This window comes from Nicotiana tabacum, chromosome 4 (assembly GCF_000715075.1).
Source record: "Nicotiana tabacum cultivar K326 chromosome 4, ASM71507v2, whole genome shotgun sequence".
Taxonomy (NCBI): Eukaryota; Viridiplantae; Streptophyta; class Magnoliopsida; order Solanales; family Solanaceae; genus Nicotiana; species Nicotiana tabacum.
Window position 1 is genome coordinate 11,035,497 of NC_134083.1, and position 22,990 is coordinate 11,058,486.

Consider the following 22,990-nt stretch of genomic DNA (forward strand, 5'->3'; position numbering starts at 1 on the left):
AACCAACAATAGTGGGGTGTGGGTGAAAGGTGATGGAGATATTGATCATTATGGTGTGCTTCAAGAGATTTTGGAATTGGAGTATACTGTAGGTTGGCAGAAGAAAAAGTTGATACTCTTTCGATGTAAATAGTATGATCCAACACCGAATAGAGGTATAAAGGTGAACGCTCAGTACAAAATAGTTGAAATTAAATGCACGGGGCAGTATAGACTTTATGATCCCTTTATCATTGCACAAAAAGTGAAATAACTGTATTATGCTCATTATCCTTTGAGCAAGAATTAGTCTGCATGGCGGGTAGTTTTGAAAACAAAGCCCGTGAGTAAAGTGGAAGTCGAAGATGCATTAGATGTAGCGTACCAGAATGTCATTTCAAAAGTTGAATCAATAGTGGATGGTGAATTAGTAGATGAATTGCAGCATAATGAAGGGATATATGAAGAATTTGATACTTCTATCCTTGGACCAAATGAGGACGAAGATAAAGGTATTGAACATGAAACAAGTGATGAGGAAGAATTACTAGATAAAAGTGAAACAGGCGATGATGAAGACTTAGATGATTACTATGAAGATAGCGATGAGGATTGACTTTTTATTCTTTTTTATGTTGTTCTTCCTTCAATCATTTAATATATTTGAAGAATTGTTGTATGTTATTTTATGACATGTTAAGCATTTTATGTTATTCCTTTAATTATCTATTATGTTGCAAAATTATTTTATATTTTTATGACTTGTTAGGTTATTTATTTATTTCTTTAGTCGTTTAATTTGTAAAATAATTATTTTATATTTAATATCACTTGTTGTATTTTTTGTTTTGTAGTTTATTAAGATTATATTACAGATATGGCATCTAAGGGGAAGGAAAAGATGAAATCTAAGAAGAAAAAATAATTTGTTCCAACTACCTTAAGTATGCCAAATATGAGTCCTCCTCTTCCTCGCCATCCTCTTCCTCATTCTCCTCAGTCGACTTCATTTCTATCTACCATGTTCACTATCCCCCCCCTCCATCTAATAATTCAGTTTATTATTATTTTATTCCTGCCAAGAAAGTCAAAGTAACACTATTTTTAACTTTGTACCCACACCTTTTATACCATCATCTTCATCGGGCTTTCATGGTAGTCAGTATGGTGGCTCACCAGCTGCTGCACCCTCGAGATTTTATGGTAGTCAGCATACTGGCTCACCAGCTGCTGCACCCCCGAGCTTTCATGGTAGTCAGCATGGTGGCTCACCAGCTGCTGCATCCCCGAGCTTTCATGGTAGTCAGCATGATTGTTCGTCTTTTGTTGCTCCATCATCTTCCAGTCCATCATCATCATCCATTCCCAGCATATCTAGGTTGGATATTGGAGGCTCTCGCCCAGCTACATCTAGTGTTGCTTCTGCACCATCTCGTAGACGCAGGCAGAATCTTGGAGGGGATGTACAATTTGATAGTTATAATCGATTGATAATCGTCCCCTACGAGGATGGGTAAGAAGGTTCTTATACTATTTTTTAAGTTTTGAATGTACTTTTAGATATGTTAACATTAAGGAATATTTATTTATAATTAAAACTTTTGAAACTTTAAGATGTTTATTAATTATATATATGTTAACTTTAATGCAGGTTTTTGCCATCCTTTCAATCTACATATTTTAATTGTGGATTCTATGAAGCCATTTTATCATGAGCCGTGGAATTCTTGGAGACAGATACCGTACAATATCAGAGAGCAAATATGGGATCAATTTAGGGTAAAAATTGATTACATTTATTTAATAATTATTATCTTCATATAATGTTACTTTTTTATATTGCAGACAAAGTGTACAAGGCATCCTTAGCATCAAAATGAAATAAATAATATTTTCGACAAGAAGACTGCTAAGCAGATTAAAGATACTCTGTTCGCTACTCGGAATGCTGGTAAAATGCCTGGGTGGTTAAGAGAAGATGTTTGGGATAAACTTCTTGAGAAATGGAATACCGCATAATGGAAGAAGAAGAGTGAACAAGCAAAGGCAAACCATGCCTCCAGTAAAGGTGGCTCGTTGCACACAAGAGGTTCGATTAGTTTTGTGGCCCATAAACTAAGATTGGTAATTACTTATAAAATTTTTCTTAGTTTTACATATAAAATTTTACGATTGTAATGTCTAACTCATATTTTTTTGTTATGAGGAAAAAGGAAAGAGGGCGAGATATGAGTCACACTGAGCTATTCGAGGATACACATAAGAAAAAGAAGAAGGATGGTACAAGAGAACACTGGGTGGAGACGCGTACGTCAGACACATATGTAAAATACTAACTTCATAATTATTTATGATTTATTAATATTAGTTTGTTTACATAATAGTTATGTTTTCTTTTCAGGAAGATTATCATAAAAGGGTGAAAGAATGGCAACAAACTCAACCTCCTTCAACTCAACCAATACCTGATGATATGGCTTCATTGTGGACAGCGGCAGCGGGTTGAGTAAACAAAGGCAGAGTCTACGGACTTGGAGTACATGGACCTACATGTTATTCAAACCCACTCTTAGTCAATTCTTCTTCTTTTCAAAATCAAGAACAGATGGAAGATATGAGAAAAGAAATTCGTGATTTGAGGCAACATTTAGACTCCCAATTCGGAACATTTGTTAAGATGCAGAAATTCATGAGAAAACATGGGCATGATCTATCTGATGATGAGGATGAACAAACTGAATCTGATGTGTAGTAGTTTAGGTGTGCTATTTTGGTTGATTGGTAAACTTAATTGTGAGAGACAACGTTATGTTTTATTTTTAAACTTGAATATGAGCTACTATTTGGATGTTTTTATGCCTAAAATTGTTAGGTTTAATGGATTTGTTGGTTTAGATTGTGTTAATGATTGGTATTGTTGGTTTAGATTGTGTTAATGGTTGGTATTGTTGGTTTAGATTGTGTTAATGGTTGGTATTGTTGGTTTAGATGTTATATTTGTTGATTGATTGTTGGCGTTATTGTATTGTAATAGGTTGACAGGTAGTGTAGCTCATAGTTGAGCAGAATTCTGCCCAATTTTACAGAAAATTTCGACTGATTTTCGACGGAAACAGTCGGACAGCTGCCCAAATTTTACCAAATATATCCAGATTTCCGACCAAATCGGTCGGAAATTAAAAAAATAATAATTAATATTTAACAGTTTTCGACGGATTCCGTCGGAAATTAAATAAATTTTATTTTTTAATTATTAATTTCCGACGATTCGGTCGGAAATTATATATTTTTATTATTTAATTTTAAATAAATAATTTTTTTATTTATATTATTACGACCTATTCGGACGGTAAAATTCCGACCACTTTGGTCGGAAATTTGAAAATATTTGGTCGTCTGACCTTTTTGAACGTTCCGACTACTTTAGTCGGAAATCACCGACGGATTCGGTCGGAAATTATTTTCCAACCAACTGTTTTCCGACCGACCAATTTTGATCGGAAAGTAGTTGAAAATTCGTAATTTCCGACCAATTTCTGATCGTTTTGATGGTCGAAATTCTGCCATTTTCCAGTAGTAGCGACAAGTTTAAATATTGAATCAATCTCATATCATGCGAAAAGTTTATCGTACACACATGAAATGAGATCTTGGGGACAAAATGCTGACGACCAAACGTGCGCAGTTAGCAGAGATGTGGCTGAGGATATGGACGCTCTTCTAATCTTTTTATAAATATACCGCAGTTTAATCATTACCACAACGGCCGGATTCTATCCTTTCTATTCAGAATTTTTGTGTTTCTCAGGCAACAACTTGTAATAAACTATAGTAATAATAGTAGTAATATTAAATTTTCTTTTGTAATCTTTCGGCAGAAATTTAGAGATATTGGTTTGCATTATTTAGAGAGCCACATCATTGGTAGAAAAATCCAACAACTGCAGGTTTTACTTCTAGTGATTATTCACTTGATTGGAAGGGATTCTGTCCTGTGGAACATGTACTATCTTGCAATCCGACAACCTTTTCAATCTCCAAATTATGTGCTACAGACGAGTTCCTGCCGACCATCACCCTGCTCCTTTGCCCATGATCGTTTGTTTAGTTAGCAACAATATCGTACACAGTATTGGACAATAAATTTTTGATGCGACGCTTTAAAAAACGTTAAACGGTCAAACAATATAACGTCAATATCATGTATTAATTCTTCTAAATTAAATTGGAATGTAATATTACTGTACCAAAATAATCAGCCCATTGGAGAGCAGTTAAAAGTTTATAAATTATTTTAAAATAAAAAACTAAATCTACAAAAAATAAAAAACTGCCAATTCAAAATTTCTTTGTTTCTTAATAATTTTTGTTTTTGTTTTAAAAATAAAAAAATTAATTATTCAGAAAATATTATTGAGAATAATTGAATAAAATATAAAATATAAAAATATATATCTTCTAGATATATCTGTATCTATATATATATTATTAAAAGGAGAGAAAAAAGTCATCTCCTTAAACCAAGTGGCAACCTAGAAAAAAATCACATGGCATAAGTAGTTAATAATTAGTTATTGGTTATTATTTTTGAATTTAAATATCTATAATAATAAAATAAAATATTTTATAATAAAAAACGAAAATTAAAAAAAACTATCCATTCAAGTTGGAGTTTTTCATGTTAGAGTTTTTAAATTATTTTAAAATAAAAAACTAAAAGTACAAAGAATAAAAAACTGCCCATCCAAAATATGTTTTTTTAATAATTGTTTTTCTTTTTAAAAGTTTAAATATAAAAATATTTATATTCTAATATATTATAAAAAGAATGTAGCATACAAAAATTTAAATAAAGTAATATGCTAATAAAAGTTTCTATTAACCATGCAAAAATACTAAATATTGGATAATATAATAAAGAAAAATACAAATTTAAAAAGTTATTCAATGCCTATATTAGTCTCTTTAATTTAATAGAGATTTTATTCATTTAAATTCAGATAATATTATTGAGAACAATAGGATTAAATTTAAAATAAAAAGATATTTCAAGAGTAATAAAATGTATATCTTCTATTATATTATAAAAAAAAAAGTAGCAGACAAAAATATTAAACGAAGTAATATGCTAATAATAGTTTCTATTAATAATGCAATAATACTAAATATTGGATAATATAATAAAGAAAAATACAGAACAACAAATTTATTCAATAATTATACAACTCTTTTTAATTTAATAGATATTTTATTCATTAAAATTAATATAATATTATTGAGAACAATAGGATAAAATTTAAAATAAAAAATAATTCAAAAGTAATAAAATATATATCTTTTATTATATTAAAAAAAAAGTAGTAGACAAAAATATTAAATAAAGTAATATGCTAATAAAAATTATATTAACAATGTAAAAATACTAAATATTGGATAATTATAATAAAGAAAAATATAGAACACAAAAGTTATTCAATGACTATACATGTCTCTTTAATTTAATAGAGAATTTATTCATTAAAATTCAGACAATATTATTGAGAACATTAGAATAAAATTTTAAATAAAAAATATTTCAAGAGTAATAAAATATATATCTTCTATTATATTACAAAACAAATGTAGTCGACAAAAATATTAAACAAAGTAATATGCTAATAAAATTTTTTACTAACAATGCAATGATATTAAATATTGGATAAGATAATAAAGAAAAATACATAACAAAAAAATAACTAATTGATTATATAAGTTCTTTTAATTTAATAGAGATCTTATTCATTAAAGTCAGATAATATTATTGACAACAATAGAATAAAATTTAAAATAAAAAATATTTTAACATTAATAAAATATATATCTTCTCTTATATTACAAAAAGAAAGCGTGCAGACAAAAATATTAAACAAAGTAATTTGCTAATAAAAATTTCTATTAACAATGTAAAAATACTAAACATTGGATAATAGAATAAAGAAAAATATAGAACAAAAAAGTTATTCAATGACTATATAAGTCCCTTTAATTTAATAGAAATTTTATTATTGGGTATATTATATTGACAAATAAAATGACAATTCAAATTTATTAAAGCAATACCATTTAATATGTTAAAACAAGCCCGATCATAATTCTTTTTAATTAATATTAATCGCGCATCGCGGGGTACGAATACTAGTGTAATTAAAAGAATAGAGGAAAAAACAATTGCATGTCATATTCTCAAAGTTGTTATAGAAGTAAATATAATTCCATCAGCAACTTTTAATTATTCTCACCATCCACACCTACATAAGCTCATTCTACACTAAAATTGGGAAGATCGTAAATAACGGCAAAACAGTCAAAGCATGAAGACTCCTCGAGCTGTTTGGATCCTTAGGGACACCACTGGATCCTGCCAACCAGAAAACAATGTCTTTAATTATCAGGAAACGTTTTATTTAATTGGCCTATTAATATAGATTCGCATAGCATAAATTTCCATTTTCCATTCTCATTTCGCATTGCTTAATTAATTAGTCTCCTCGGGTAATACCTTTTTATCACGAAATAAAATATTTTTAATTTGAAAGATATTTTTCCCCCTCCCCTCCCCTCCCCTCCCCTCCCCTCCCACCACCAAACAACGAAAAACATACTTATTGAGTAGGAAAGTTAGGTGCCTTTTCTAACACTTGACTCTGTCATTGACAGGATAACAGAGTGAAGCAGATGTCATAGTTTAAATTATATAGTGCACCGTTCTTTCGACTTTCAATTTGGTGTTTGCTGCTGTTTATCCGAAAAATCGGATATAGTTGAATTTATAAGTAATTCTAAGGATATGTGATATAACTTGACATAAGTCGTACGTAGAAATGACAATATTTAAATTCTTGGCTATAGAAATGAGATATAAATTGTTGAACTAGAAGAGCGAGTATGCTCAGTAAAACAGGCTTAAGAGATTTATTCTTCAATTAATAGAAGTAGTCTTTTCTTATAATGTGTGAACTTGTTTGTGCTTACAAGGATTCTCCCCTTTATAGTAGAGGGATCTTGCTTTATTTATAATAAAAAATATATAGTGGAGCACCATGATGAATTATCTCCTCCTCGATTCCTGCCAAGATTCTCTCCTCTAGTGCGGTTACAACGGCTCCTGTCTGCGAGCTCGATACTGGCTCGAGCTCGGTATTGGGTCGAGCCCTCGGCCTTGAGTTCGAGTTCAACATTCGGGGTGAGTGTCAATCGGTCTGTGTATCTCCGACAACCTTCTCTTTGCCTTGTGGTTCGATTTGGTCATGAGATTGATAATGATACCGAGCCGATTCCTCGATCGGTCTTGGAGCTCGAGGCTTGTTTGTACTATCCTCGGAGCTCTCACTTCGATCGTTTACCATTCGAACTCGATCAAACGTACGGAGGCCGAAATCTATTTCGACCGTATACAGATAGTCCCCTCGTTTCTCAGGAAGAACGTGGTGAGAAGCGATATGATTTTCGACGGCCCGATCGGATTGTAAGATGACGTTTTCACTGGGCTCGATCGTGACGTATGTGATAGCTGTCCCGTCAATTTAGTCTTTCAAGGTATTTAATGCACGTCAGACGGTGGCTGGCCATCGCTGATACTGAACCGCCACGGTATAAACCTATAAATAGCTCTTCCATTTATCATTTACCACTTTTACATCTTCAACCTCCCAAATTTTCTTACTCTTTCTGCCTCTATTTCGCCGCTTGTAAAGCCACCTTCATCAGCGTTTGGCACCATCAACCTTTCATCTTCCTTTGCTTTTTTTTTTCTCTTACATCAATGGCAAAAACATCAAAAACCGTACCTCAGAAGGAGAAAGCTTCCTTTTCACGGCCGTCCGGCGACAAGGCGCCGGTGGAGCCGCCTCCCCATGAGTATGTTCCTAGCCCGTATACTCTGAAGATCGATTTTAAGGTTGAAAATCCTTCGTTGGTTCTAGGTCAATGTGAGCATGTGTCGATATACATGTGCTCGATAACTGAGGGCCATCTCGAGGCTGTGAGGAAAGGCTACAACTGGGGTCCCGAGGTTGTGTTGCAAATTCCCTCTCCCGAAGAGAGCGTCATCACTCATGTGGAGGGTTTTTTAAGTGTTTATACTTACCCCTTCACGTTGGGTCTCGTCGACCCAGTGATCATTGATCATCCTTCTCTATGGTGCATAGTAACCTTACTTCGCTTCTTCTCCAACAAGGTCGGGGGGGCTCGATTTAACCCTAAATCACCTCATACGATTGTATCGGCCTCAAATCTTTCGAGGACTAATCAGGCTTCATCATCGGGCATCGAAAGCTTTAATGTCGAGCATCGACGAAGACAAGGATCGGGGTTGGATGGGCCGTTATATTCGGGTGAGGACCCGTGACCTCATTCCGGAAGAGAAGATGCGTTCCCCGAGGAATGGAATTTCGACCGTAAGTGGTTTTCATAAGGCGTTGCTTTTTTGTATCTTTCTCTGATTCTATCTAATATCTTTCTCCGATATATAGCTGCCCCTTGGATGCCACAAGCGGTACACGATCTCGAGGATTGAGTTCGGAAGTTAGCCTCGACTTCCTCTTATGCCGAATGCGCTTGGCGTGATTTGGCAAAAGGTAGATGGGAGGCCAAGAATCACGGTAAGGGTCATTTCTCGTGTTCTTCGAAATGTTTTTTATGCTCCATTCGTTACCGATTTCCTTTCATGCAGGTGTAACCAAGGATGCCGTTTTGAAGCCTTCGAGTGGTGAGGAAGGAATAAAGTCCCCCGTCCCGGAACTGGGGAAACATAAGAAGTGAAAGGTTGTCTCTCGATCAGAGGACCCCAAGCCCAAAACTCGAAGGGTGAGGAGGAAGGCAATCGCTCTTTCAACGGACTCGGTCCAGCGACTGAGAGAAGAAGAAGAAGATGATGCCTTGGCTTTGGTGATCCGATCTACGAAAGCTGCCGAGGTCGCCAGACCTTCTGAGCCGATGACGGCTATACCGGTCGGGGTCAGTTCCGATACCTCGAGTCTCTATCAGAGCATCCCGAGCGATTCGCTTGGGACTATGATAATGGGTCATTTTCCTTCTATTGCGACCTTTTCTGAGGAGGCGTTAACGGAAGCTCGAGAATTGAAGACCCCCGATATGGGCGGAGGCTCTAGTGTAGGGGACCCTTTTCGGGATTGCTTTACTGTAGTCGATGATGCCTCCGACATTAGTGACGCTCCTGTTCTCCTAGAAGAGGCCCAACGTTTCATTTCTCGGGTAATGATTTTACTGTTCTTGGTTTCTTCGTTCTTTTCTAAACTTGACTTGTGTTTTTTCCCTACTATGCAGGCCATTTGTAGGTTTCGAGTCGACCTCAACCAGTGTAAGGACGAGCTTCAGAGGGTCTCGGGGGAGAGAGATGCTTTGCGGCTTCTTTACAGCCAAAAGGACGAGGCTATAAAGGACCTCCAAGCAGATTTGGCTAAGGCTCGTGAAGAAGAGGCCGAACTAGATAAGCAGGTGAGCCTCGTTCTGTTAGAGTATTGGTTTGACCCAACTATGGAAGCTAACCCTTCGTTATCTCAGCTGCAGCAAAAGGTTGAAAAGATCGGGTTGCTTCGGGAAGAAGTCGATCAAATCAAGGCCGAATGTGACTGGTGGAAGGATACTATCGACCGCCTGGCTACAGAAAAAGAAACCATCTTGGCCAAATTATTATCGGCCGATGTTCAACTTCGAAGCGTCAAGCAAAAGGGTTCGGCTCAGGCCAAGAGGATCGAGGAGCTCGAAACACGGCTTGCTGAGGCCAAGGCGGAGGTTGAGTCGTCGAAAGTCATGGCGGACAAGTCCATTACTGTGTATCAGGCCGATGTCGAGGCTGCTCAAATGGAGGCAAGAGAGGCTGCGGATACTACCAACACTCGAGCACATTGGGTTGCCGAACTTGCTAAGTGTCGGTTTCGGAGGGAGACCCTCGAGGATATACACGCTCGAGGTTTCGACCTTGCTGAAGAGATAAAAAGGGCTAAAGAATTCGAAGATGAAGCTAAGGCCTTAGCTTCTGATGGTGATGATGATGATGATGGTAGCAAGAGCGGGTCCGAAGATGGGGGGGAGCCCGGTGGAGAAGAGACCGATCTCGATGATAACCCAAAATCTTAGCCCTTAGCTTCTTCTATGTTGCATTTATTTATGTAAACCATCCTTGTATATCTTATACAAATATCTTTTTCTTTTACTGACTTGCTTCGTGAAGATTTCATTCATGCCTTGTGGATGTTTTCATGAGGATTTAGGTGATTTCATCGAATTCTCCCTTCGTAGCCTTTACGGCCGAGTGCGTGTTCGCTCGAGCTCAAAATAAAAGTAGTCCACATGCTTAGTGGTCGAGTGGGCGCTTGCCCGAACTCAAAAAATAAAAGTAGCCCACAGGCTTAGTAGTCGAGTGAACGCTCGAACTCAAAGTATATTAGCCCGTAGACTTTTATGATCGAGTGAGTGATTGCTCGGACTCGAAGTAAAATAACCCTTAAGTTTTAATAATTGAGTAAGTGATTGTTTCGAACTCGAACTCAGAATATCTTAGCCCGTAGGCTTTTTATGACTGAGTGAGTGATTGCTCGAACTTGAAGTAAGATAGCCCTTAGGTTTTAATAATTGAGTGAGTGATTGTTTTGAACTCGAACTCAGCATATCTTAGCCCGTAGGCTTTTTATGACCGAGTGAGTGATTGCTTGAACTCGAAGTAAGATAGCCCTTAGGCTCTAATAATTGAGTGAGTGATTGTTTCGAACACGAACTCAGAATATCTTAGCCCGTAGGCTTTTTTATGACTGAGTGAGTGATTTCTGGAACTTGAAGTAAGATAGCCCTTAGGCTTTAATAATTGAGTGAGTGATTGTTTCGAACTTGAACTCAGAATATCTTAGCCCGTAGGCTTTTTATGACCGAGTGAGTGATTGCTCGAACTCGAAGTAAGATAGCCCTTAGGCTTTAATAATTGAGTGAGTGATTGTTTCGAACTCGAACACAGAATATCTTAGCCCGTAGGCTTTTTATGATCGCTTGTATCGAATATCCCTTTGATGGTGGTTGGCCTTTAATCCTGTTTGAATCATGAAGCAGGAAAATCTTTTCAAAGTGTGAGACATATGAAAAAGAAGTTCTCCTTTATAAGTCATTACACATGTGCTTGTATCTTGTGCCATAGTTCGAGCAAAACTACGTGGGCATGGTTCGTTTTGACCAATTGGCCCTTACACTTTTCTCTATCGAGACCTTGTTTGTCATGAATTTGATATGGACCGACTTTCTTGTGCCGAACTTGATTTATTCTCTTGGTAGCCCTCCAGTATTCGAGGTTGATTATGAAGGAGCCTCAGATACTATTGATTTGTCCCCGGGTTGCACATAGTTGTTGTTTCATTAAAAACCTTGCCGGAAAAACCCATCTGAGATAAAATCCGAACTTAAGGAAAAAAGAGTACAACGCGTGCTTTGAAACTAGAGGTCTTGATAATTTTTGTCAAATTCCTACAATGAGTTAGTGTCGAATATACGTATATAGACGATAGAGGAGAAAATCATACCTTAACAGTAATATCGTTTGAGAAGCGATATGTTCCAATTGTTTGGTAATGGTTTTCCATCCATTGCTCCAAGTTTATAAGACCCTTTCCCGACTATATCGAGGACCTGATAGGGTCCTTCCCAATTTGGGCCGAGCTTCCCTTCATTAGGATCTCGAGTATTGACGTACCTTCCTTAGGACCAAGTCCCCAGTCTTGAAATGGCGAAGGTTGGTTCTTCTGTTGTAGTACCTTTCTATTCGTTGTTTTTGTGTATCCATTCGAACCAGTGCCGCCTCTCATTTTTCATCTAATAATTCGAGGCTAGCATCGTAGTTCGATTCTTCCGATGTATGTCGGAACCTTGCGCTTGGTTCCTCGACTTCGACCGAAATTAGAGCTTCGGATCCATACACTAGGGAAAATGGGGTTGCTCATGTACTGGATTTAAATGTTGTCCGATATGCCCAAAGGACTTCGGGCAAAATTTCTCTCCACTTTCCTTTAGCTTCGTTCAATCTTTTCTTAATGTTTTGGATGATAACCTTATTCGTTGATTCGGCCTGTCCGTTCCTGCTAGGATGATATGGTGTAGACAGTAATCTTTTTATTTTATGGACTTCGAGGAATTTCGTCACTTTACCGCCGATAAACTATCTACCATTGTCGCATGTTATTTCTGCTGGTATACCAAATCGACACACGATGTGGTCCCAGATGAAATCTATAACCTCTTTTTCTCTTACTTTTTCGAATGCATGTGCTTCAACCATTTAGAGAAATAGTCAGTTATAAACAAAATGAATTTTGCTTTACCTGGAGCCGATGGTAGAGGGCCGACGATATCCATTCCCCATTTCATGAATGGCCATGGAGAAATGACCGAATGAAGCTGCTCCCGGGGTTGATGGATCATCGGTGCAAACCTTTGACATTTATCACATTTTCGAACGAACTCCTTAGTGTCCTTCTCCTTGCTATCCCAGTAGTACCCTGCTCTGATGATTTTGTGAATTAATGGTTCAGCGCCGGAGTGGTTTCCACAAGTGCCTTCATGGACCTCTCGTAAAACATAATCGGTGTCTCCTGGTCCCAAACATACCGCCAGTGGTCCGTCGAACGTCCTTCTATATAATGTTCCATCTTCAACTAGCGTGAATCGAGCAGCCTTGGTTCGTAGAACCCTCGATTCTTTAGGGTTCGATGGGAGTTTTTCGTTCTTTAAATATTCAATATACTTATTCCTCTAATCCCAGGTTAAGCTCGTGGAATTTATTTCGGTATGTCCATCCTCGATTAGAGATCTCGAGAGTTGAACAACAGTCCCCGAGTTGATCTTATCTTCCTCGACCGACGACCATAAATTTGCGAGTGCGTCGGCCTCACAGTTTTGTTCTCGAGGCATATGTTGTAGGGTCCATTCTTTGAAACGGTGCAGAGTTACCTGTAATTTGTCTAAATACCTTTGCATCCTATCTTCTCGAACCTCGAAAGTTTTGTTTACTTGGTTCACCACTAGTAAAGAGTCATAATTGGCTTCAATGACTTCTGCTCCCAGGCTTTTAGCTAGCTCAAGACCTGCAATCATGGCCTCGTACTTGGCCTCATTGTTAGTTAACCTAGTGGTTTTGATGGATTGTCTAATAATGCCACCTGTGGGAGGTTTCAGTACGATGTCAAGCCTGGACCCCCTCACATTTGAAGCACCATATGTGTAGAGGGTCCAAACCCCCGACGACGTACCCGATTTTAACAAGAGTTCCTTTTCAACTTCGGGTACAAGGTTTGGCGTGAAATAGGCCACGAAGTCCGCTAAAATTTGGGACTTGATGGTCGTACGGGGTTGATATTCGATATCGAACCCACTGAGTTCGACGGCCCATTTGGCCAATCGACCCGATACTTCGGGCTTGTGAAAAATATTGCGAAGTGGGTAAGTGGTCAAAACGCATATGGGGTGACATTGAAAGTATGGTCTTAACTTTCTAGAGGCGCTTATTAGTGCAAGTGCTAATTTTTCTAAGTGAAAGTATCTAGCCTCTGCTTCCCCAAAGGGCTGACTTACATAATAAACAGGAAACTGTGTATCATGCTCTTCTCGAATTAGGACGCCACTTAACGTGATTTTCGATAACGGCAAGTATAAGTACATCTTCTCATCTGTCCTCGGAGTGTGAAGTAGTGGTGGGCTCGATAGGTACCACTTCAATTGTTCTAGTGCTTGTTGGCATTCCGGGGTCCAGGCGAAATCGTTCTTCCTTTTGAGTAGAGAGAAGAATTTGTGGCTTCTATCTGATGACCTCGAAATGAATCGGCCTAAGGCTGCTATCCGCCCGGTCAGCCTTTGCACTACTTTCACGCTATCCACGACGGTGATGTCTTCGATGGCCTTAATTTTGTCGGGGTTGACCTCGATTCCCGATTCGATACCATGAAACCAAGGAACTTGCCCAAACAACCCCGAAAGTATATTTCTCGGGGTTGAGCTTCATGTTGTATTTCCTTAAGATCTTGAACATTTCCTGCAAATTAGTCAAATGGTCCTCTGCGCGCAGGGACTTAACTAGCATGTCATCAATGTAAACTTCCATCGGCTTACCTATTTGTTCTTCAAACATTTTATTCACTAGGCGTTGATAAGTAGCTCCTGCTTTTTTAGCCCGAATGGCATTACATTATAGCAATAGGTTCCGTACTTGGTGATAAATGAAGTCTTTTCCTGGTCCTTTGTGTTCATTCGAATTTGATTGTACCCGGAGTAGGCGTCGAGAAAAGTAAGGATCTCGTAGCCGGCTGTGGCATCGATCATGCGATCAATGCTAGGCAGTGGAAAGAATCTTAGGGGCATGCTTTATTTAGATCTTTATAATTTACGCACATTCTAAGTTTGTTCCCCTTTTTAGGGACTACAATTACGTTGGCTAACCACTCGGGATATTTTACTTCCCGAATTGACCCTATTTTGAGAAGTTTAGTTATCTCATCCTTTACAAATGCGTGTTTTACCTCGGACTGAGATCTTCTTTTTTGCTTCATCGGTTTGAACCTAGGGTCCAAGCTCAGCTGGTGTGTTGCTATCGACGATGGGATCCCTGCCATGTCTAAATGGGACCAAGCAAAACAATCTATGTTATCGATAAGAAATTGAATGAGTTTTTCTCTGAGTTCGGGGGTCAATCCCGTTCCCATGTATACCTTTCTCTCGGGAAAATATCCGATTAATATAACCTGGTCCAGTTCTTCGATCGTAGATTTGGTGGCGTCGGAGTCGTCGGGGATGATGAAAGCTCGAGGTGTCAGAAACTCTTCCTCGTCATCCTCTATTTCCTGTTCCACCGGTTCAGTCGAGACTGGTGGCTGTGATTGCTATTTGGTTTCTCGTCTATCTTTAGTGCTCGATCTTTCCGAGACCGATAACATTGGTATCGGTGTTACCTCATCAATCGCAAATATTTCCTTCGCAGCATGTTGCTCCCCGTATATTGTTTTCACGCCGTCCGGCGTAGGAAATTTCATTACTTGGTGCAGGGTCGAAGGCACTGCCTTCATATTGTGGATCCAAGGTCTTCCGAGTAGGGCATTGTACCTCATATCCCTTTCGATTACGCGGAATTTGGTATTTTTGATGGTTCCAGCTACATTCACTAGTAGATTAATCTCCATTTAGTTGTTTCACTTGCCATATTGAAACCGTTCAAGACCCGAGCTGCGGGCACGACTTGATTCTACAAACCGAGCTGCTCCACTACCCAAGATCAGATGATATTCGCAGAGCTACCTGGATCCACTAAAACACGTTTAACTTGAGCCGTATTTAATAGGATAGAAATTACTAGAGCGTCGTTGTGAGGTTGAGAGATGCCCTCGGCTTCTTCAATTCCGAATGATAAAGTGTCCTCAGGTACATAACCTCAAGTTCGTTTTTCCCCTGTGGCCGGTACCTTGCCGTACTTGAGCACGGGTCCCTGTGGAGTATCGACCCCACCGATGATCATATGAATGATATGCAGAGGTTCCTCTTGTTTATCCTTTTTGCTGGCGTCCCTTTCTCTGAAGTGATTCTTGGCTCGGTCACTGAGGAACTCTCGAAGGAGGCCCTCATCGAATAGGCGGGCTACCTCTTCTCTTAATTGTCTGCAATCCTCGATCCTATGGCCATGCGTTCCATGATACTTGCAATCGAATTCGGGTTTCTTTGGGAAGGGTCGGTTTGCATGGGTCTGGGCCACCTCGTATCTTTGATTCTTCTGATTGCCGATACAATGCCCGATGCGTCGACGCAGAAATTGTACTCCGATAGCCGAGGTACCTCTATAGGATCGCCATATTTATCGAAGCCGCTCTTTCTTAGAAGTCCCCGAGAATTTTGTCCTTGATTATTCCTTCGATTGTTCCAAGCAGAATTGTGCACTGAGTCGTTGTTCATTCGATATGCGACGTACGGTTGATATCGGTCTCTGTTCGACCTTCGTTCTCTGTCGATATCCCTCTGGTTTTTAATAGCTGCCCTGTTCTGGTGCATGGATCCGGAAGGAGCTCCCAACTGGTCGTCTTCGACCCTGATTTTTGACTGATATCAGTTGTGTACATCCGCCCAAGTTATTATTGGATACTTGATCAAATTTTGCTTCAGCTGACGTGATGTTATTAAACTTTGCTCGTTCAACCCTTGGGTGAAAGCTTGGACGGCCTAGTCATCTGTGACCGGTGGCAATTTCATGCGTTCCATTTGAAATCGGGACACGAACTCCCTCAGCATTTCATTACCGCTTTGCTTTACTTTGAAGAGGTCCAATTTCCTTGTTGCAACCTTTATGGCACCAGCATGTGCCTTTACAAACGAATCCGCTAACATGGCAAAAGAATCGATGGAATTTGGGGGCAAATTATGATACCAAATCATCGCTCCCTTCGAGAGAGTCTCTCCGATTTTTTTCAATAACACGGATTCGATCTCGTCGTCTTCCAAATCATTACCCTTGATGGCACACGTGTAAGAGGTGACATGTTCGTTTGGATCGGTCGTACTGTTATATTTGGGAATTTCGAGCATACAGAATTTTTTGGGGATTGGTTTTGGGGCTGCACTCGAGGGAAAAAGGCTTTTGGATGAATTTCTTCGAATCTAGCCCTTTTATCATTGGTAAAGCTCCCGGGATCTGATCGACCCTGGAATTATATGTTTCTACTTTGTTATCGTTGGCTTCGACTCATTTTGTGAGTTCCTCAAGCAATTTAGTAATTTTCGGAGTAGTCCCTGATTCTTGCTCGTTTGACTTCATTATGGCTGGCTTCGTTATGTGGGTGATTTTCCGAAGCGGATTGGGCTCCGACTTGCTTTGTACCTAAGTTTGGCTCTGCAACTGAGCTATCACTTTTGCTGGGCTTGTAACATCTCGAATATCATCCGTAAGCTTACTCTAATCTCCTCTATGTTATGGGCGTCTTGAGCCACAGATCGAGTACTGCTCTGAATTTTTTTTCTGGTTTGGAACGTTAGTTCGCCTCAAGAGCCACTTGTGAATTGACATCTAGTGGATTTGAGGTACTTCGATTAGAGCTTCAGTGACATCGATAAGTGGTCTTCCGGGCCTGGGTATCAACTTGTTGGTTTCATCCTGAAGGCCGGTTTCGTAGTCGATAGGTAAAGCCATGAATCGAGGGTTTACCATTGTTGATCCGGAGTTGTAAACTGGTGCGTATTGCGGATTTGTATCAAACGGCCACTGTTATCCTTAGCGCCATGGTCGGATATAGTTGAATTTATAAGTAGTATAAGGATATGTGATATAGCTTGACATAAGTCATACGTAGAAGTTGCAATATTTAGATTCTTGGCTATAGAAATGGGATATAAATTGTTGAACTAGAAGAGTGAGTATGCTCAGTAAAACAGGCTTAAGAGATTTATTCTTCAATAAATAGAAGTATTCTTTTCTTACAATGTGTGAACCTGCTTGAGCTTACAAGGATTCCCCCTTTTATAGTAGAGGGATCTTATTTTATTTATAATAAAAAATATATAGTGGAGAACCCGTGATGAATTATCTCTTCGTCGATTCCTGCCAAGATTCTCTCCCTTAGTGCGGTTGCAATGTCTCCTGTCTGCGAGCTCGATACTGGCTCGAGCTCCGTATTGGGTCGAGCCCTCGGCCTTGAGTTCAAGTTCAACATTCGGGATGAGTGTCAATCGGTCTGTGCATCTCCAACAACCTTCTCTTTGCCTTGCGGTTCGATTTGGAGCTCGAGGCTTGTTTGTACTATCCTCGGAACTCGTCTCGAGCTCTCACTTCGATCGTTTACCATTCGAATTCGATCAAACATACGAAGGACGGAAACTATTTTGACCGTATACACCTACTAATATTGATTCGTTAATATATAAATATGAAAAAATTAAACTTGACCAAGTAAAGGCGCATATTGAAAAGGGACTTGAGAATTAGTTCACGTTTAAAAACATCATAGAATCCCCCAAAAAAACTTAATTCTCCTGAACAAACAAAAAGAAGAATAATAGGTTTTATTTCCAACTTAAGTACTGGTTCTCTCTGATAATTTATTAGGGTTGTCACTAATTACGAATATAAATGTTGTAAACATACATCATCTAAGATTAAGAAAGAAAATTAAGTGAACTTACCATCCCTAGGAGGCGGAGAGGATGGAAGGTTCGGCTGGTGACCACCCAGCTCCACTCCTTTGCAATCTGCTCCAAAGACACCTGTTTCACTTAAGATTATTAATTAAGTACTTAAATTTTGGGTGTTATACTATACAGATAGGAATAAATTTTACTTAATTCAAATTTGAATTCTCTTGAAATAAGGAAAATACATGTTCAAATTTCAAGTGTGATATAGTCGACCCGTGTTGGAAGAGGGGAACTCACATTCGTTTAGACAAGGTAGCGCAGGCATATCAAACAAATTTTGGGAGCCTTCATTACACTGGCAGTAGTGTTGCGTTCCGTTAATTTCACATTTACCATTAGCACACCATACTAAACTGCAAGCTGTGAGAGAAAACAAAAAATTGATTTACTTTGTTTTATTCATCTTTAGTGTTCATTAATTTGAGATTAGTTCCTCAAACAGAGATACGACTATTATGGGGAAAAATTTAAGAAAACGCCAAGAGTTAATAGGAAGATTAAAGGAAATTACGGTCAGAAATGTTAAAGGGTGCTGGAGCCGAAGGTAGCGAGGGAGTCCCACAACCTAGATTGAGTGTACCTACAAATTCATAGCAACCCCATCATTAACTGATATTGGAATCAGGGACGGAGTTATCGTTATAGTTATAGGTTTGGTTGAACACAATAGTTTTGACTCGGAATCTGTATGTTGGTTAAAAACTTATTGGATATGTATTTATAATCTAGTTAGAACCCAGCAAACAAAAAGAATTGTGATCCAAAAAATACATAAACTAAGAATTTTGACTCCGCCTGATTAGAACAACATTAAGGTATACTAAATGGAAAGAGGCTCACAGTTGGGAACATTGCATGTAGGAAAAGTAAGAGGGCCAAATTGTATTTGTGTCCAACCAGGATCACAAACGCATTGGAATCCCAGTCCCAGAAAACCTCCTCCCTCTACGCACTTCCCTTTTCCACAGTCCACATGTTCACATGCTCCATCTGTATATAATATATTCATCAAATAATAAAAAGATTATAGGTTCAATTGCATATAGAGTACAAGTTTAAATCTCAATAGTCTTATCAAAATTAGATCGGACTTCATAGTCGTAGTTCGTTAATATATTAAAAAAAGGAAAAAATTACAAAAACTTCCCAAATAAGTCTCAACTTACCAACCTCTAGTCATTAGTCATAAACTTATCAAAACTAGCCAAGCACATATAAAAATTAAAAAATCAAATAAATAAGGTTCTTTCTCTCAAAGAATCACATGCATAAATCTCCTTCCATATTTTTAAACGTGATTAGCAACATTAGATGCAAGACGGAAAGGAAATTTTATGGATGAGAGAGCAAATAAGGTGATGGAATACAAAAAAATAAAATACAATATTGCCAAAAATCTAAGCAAAAAAGGAACTTTTTCAATGGGTATAGTTGAAATTCATTGAAAATATATAGATAAGTCAATATACAAAATTTGAGGAAGATTGGAGGTGATTTAGACTGGTTTTGTATCAAAATTCGTAATTAAATCGAGTTCAAAAAAGTCTTCTGCGACACATGTATCAAACATGTATCACGCATGTATCTCACACACAGGTATACATGGATATACATGTGATACATAATTGATACACAAATAATACACAGTATGACACACATATCATTTTTTTCATGTTCGGTTTTTATTTCGAATTTTTAATTCAAACAACCTCAAAACTTCACCAAATCATCCCAAAAAATGAGATTCAAGCTCCTTAACATGTACCAAATCTATTATAACAACACCCACCCAAAAGAAATCAAAACTTTAACCTTATTTTATTACAAATAGCTAATTGGCTAACATCAGTAATATTTGACTAATATTAATAATATTTTATGAATTGACTAATTTTGCTACTTATAAATGGACATAATTGGTAGTTTTTTTTGTTTTTTTAAAAAAGGAAAAAGTTAGATCGAGTAAACGCCCGTGTAGTACATGTACTAGTGTCCAATGAGATCCAAGCCTTTTTAAGAACCAATATTTTTATTTAAAAATTTCTATCCTCTTAGTATGAAAAAGAAAGATTGAATTAAATTATACACAAAGTTCAAATGCTGTGTGAAGTTGGACATCAGTCACTCAATTATTACAAAATAACTTCTAGAATTTAGAAACTGGAGTGTGTGTGTATATATATATAATACAACAAAAGATTTCATACTTAAAGTATTTGTGAATATTTTAAAATTTTGTAATGAATGAAATTTCTATTTGACTTTCAAATAGTAAGGCTGATGTAGTATTTAAATTCATCGTGAAGCTTTAAACTACGTACCTAATAGGAGGCGAAATTTGCCAGGAGGAATATTAAACAAGAATAAAATGGATCCTCTTTCTTTTGCCCTTCTTTGTCTTTCTTTCATTTTCAATCTTTGTGACACAACAAAACAGAAGTTTTGGGCATTACAATACTTCCCTAAAGTTAGTATAAATATAGTCGGATTGAGAATTTTACTATTATGAGTCAGAACTGGGAGGGTTTGAAACACTAAACTTATCACCTTGTGTGAGTTTTGGATTTATAATTTAATCATTTCAACAATTCTATTAGATTTTACACAAATAAATTAAAGTTTAGACTAAAAGTTATGAATTCGTATGAAAAGGAGTTCTTGTCTGACTTACCATTTAGGGAAGAGAAATGGGATAATTGAGGGCTTTGGTGTGGACCATGCCCGACTCCTGATAGAGTTTCTATTAAGTATTTGGAAGATTAATCATTAAATAAGCATATTATAGTAAAACTTATAAATCAAGGTGGAATTTTCTAAGACAATTTTGTTGCATTTCCTATTCAATACGCTTTTAGGTTGGGTACGGAGCCTCGGTTTCACTGAATCAAAACTTTTCTTTTTTCTGTCTTCTATCTTTTAAATTCGACCGATGTTTCTAAGACAAATTAATACTAATTAAAATAAGATTCGTGTTTTGTCATGATTATCAGGAATATAAATGTCATAAATATATTTATATCACTTAAAATTGAGAAAAGAACATTAGGTTAACATACCATGCCCTGGAGAAGGAGGGGGTGGAAGGCTTGGCTGGGGACTCAGCGCCAATCCTTTGCAATCTGGTCCGAAAACGCCTGTTCTATTAAGAACTATTTATTTTAGGTACTCAAATAGTCAAATATTAGGTGTTAAAAAAGAAAAAATAATTAAATTAGTTTCAAATGTAGTGTTGAACACATGGTAGACACTTGACAATAAAGAATAGAGGTGCATCCATTTCTTTAGAGTTGATATTATGATATAATTATCATGTACTCTAAGAATTCAGTGGCTGAGAAATCACAATTTCAAACTATAATCACAATAAATTATTATGTCACAAAGCTTGAATCTCCATAGTCCATAGCCTTTTTATTCTTGAAATTAATTATTTGGGGAAAAAATTATTGTTCATATGGTAAATAAATTGGTATTTAAGATTTTCAAATTTTTATTCTTTAAAAGGGAGAGAATTGGGTTGGAAAATGAAACTTACATTTATCGAGACAGGGTAGCGTAGACATATTTAAGTATTGGGTGGAACCTTTATTACATTGGCAGTAATGTCCCGTTCCGTTAACTTGACATTTTCCATTACCACACCATACTAAACTGCACGCTGTGACAAAAAATAAAAATAAAAACAAACAAAAATACGGATTACTTTGTGTTATTCGCCTTCAAGTGTTCATATAAGAAGTTACTATTTTTGACGAAAAAACAAATGCAAATATACAAAATTACTAACTTTATCATTAGCACAGATTTTACAAAGTACTACTAATATGATATGAGTACCAATTAATTAAGGGGAAATAATAGAGAAACGATGTAAATTGATAGGGACAACGTAAATTACGGTCTGAAAAATTAGCTGACGGAGGTGGCAAGGGTGCCTGACTTCCACAACCGAAATCGAGCGTACCTACAAGTCACAGCTCCACATTGTCAAGTAATTGAGATAATAAAAACACCTAGTATTTTTTTGGGAGATTTAGGTATTTGGCCGAAAATAAAAAGTGTTTTTTAAGAGTATTAGTAACAGTATTTCTGCTATGAGAAACTGTAAACTCGGCCCATAAACAAAAGTAGTAGTAGAAGGCAAAAATATTCTTATCAATAATTTTTATTTGCAAAACTATGATCTCTTATTGACTTGGAAAGAGAAATCAACGATAAGGTAAAAATATTCTTATCAATAGTTTTTATTTAGAAAACTAAATGACCTAACCATATGAATGTTGTTTGTATCCAAACTATTATAGTTTCATAACACTTGTGACAAAAATACAACATATTTTGCAAGTTTGGTCAAACAAAGACTAAATCAAAATGCAAAGAGACTCACAGTTGGGAACAGTGCATGCTGGAAAACTAATAGGGCCAAATTCCATTTTCTTCCAACCAGGATCGCAAACGCAGTCGAATCCCAGTCCCAAAAAACTTCCTCCCTCTACACATTTTCCTTTTACACAGTCCACATTTTCACATACTCCATCTATTCATTAAAATATTAACAATTATCTCACAAGCTTAATATCATTAGTCAATATATATATATATATATATATATATATATATATATATATGTAATAAAGTAAAACAAAATAATATCATCTATAACTACAAACTCATTAGCAGTAGTTGCAATATTTAAGATGGATATAAAGATGAAAATGCCGAGGAGTACGATATTGAGAGTAAAACCCATAGTGTAATTTCTCATTCTTTTTAATTAGGCTATCTATCAGAAATTGATCAGCAAACTTTCTTC

At 37.1% G+C, this 22,990-nt stretch overlaps 1 protein-coding gene across 2 annotated transcripts; it reads right to left on the minus strand.

Moving 5' to 3' along the window:
* Positions 1-6,104: 6,104 nt before the first annotated feature.
* LOC142180184 (uncharacterized) lies at positions 6,105-22,710 on the minus strand. 2 transcript variants are annotated; one of them, XM_075251126.1, is made up of 10 exons: positions 22,565-22,710; positions 22,076-22,141; positions 21,713-21,835; positions 21,234-21,311; positions 20,849-20,917; positions 19,018-19,167; positions 18,689-18,757; positions 18,415-18,537; positions 18,166-18,246; positions 6,105-6,376 (listed from the first exon to the last, which is right to left on the minus strand). In XM_075251126.1, the coding sequence occupies exons 1-10, from the start codon at positions 22,608-22,610 to the stop codon at positions 6,282-6,284; spliced, it is 900 nt and encodes a 299-aa protein (XP_075107227.1). In that variant the 5' UTR covers positions 22,611-22,710; the 3' UTR covers positions 6,105-6,281. The 2 variants fall into 2 exon arrangements, with proteins under 2 accessions (XP_075107227.1, XP_075107228.1); XM_075251127.1 differs by lacking the exon at positions 20,849-20,917 and having other exon boundaries at positions 6,109-6,376.
* Positions 22,711-22,990: the final 280 nt, after the last annotated feature.

What these genes read in the sequence shown, in the direction of transcription:
- LOC142180184 (XM_075251126.1), bottom strand. Translation starts at nt 22,610, where the DNA reads ATGGAATTTGGCCCTATTAGTTTTCCAGCATGCACTGTTCCCAACT. An exon ending in CCCTCCTTCTCCAGGGCATG is followed by an intron (nt 20,918 to 21,233) that starts GTATGTTAACCT and finishes AATACTTAATAG; the next exon opens with AAACTCTATCAGGAGTCGGG. An exon ending in CCATTTCTCTTCCCTAAATG is followed by an intron (nt 19,168 to 20,848) that starts GTAAGTCAGACA and finishes TATTATATACAG; the next exon opens with ATGGAGCATGTGAACATGTG.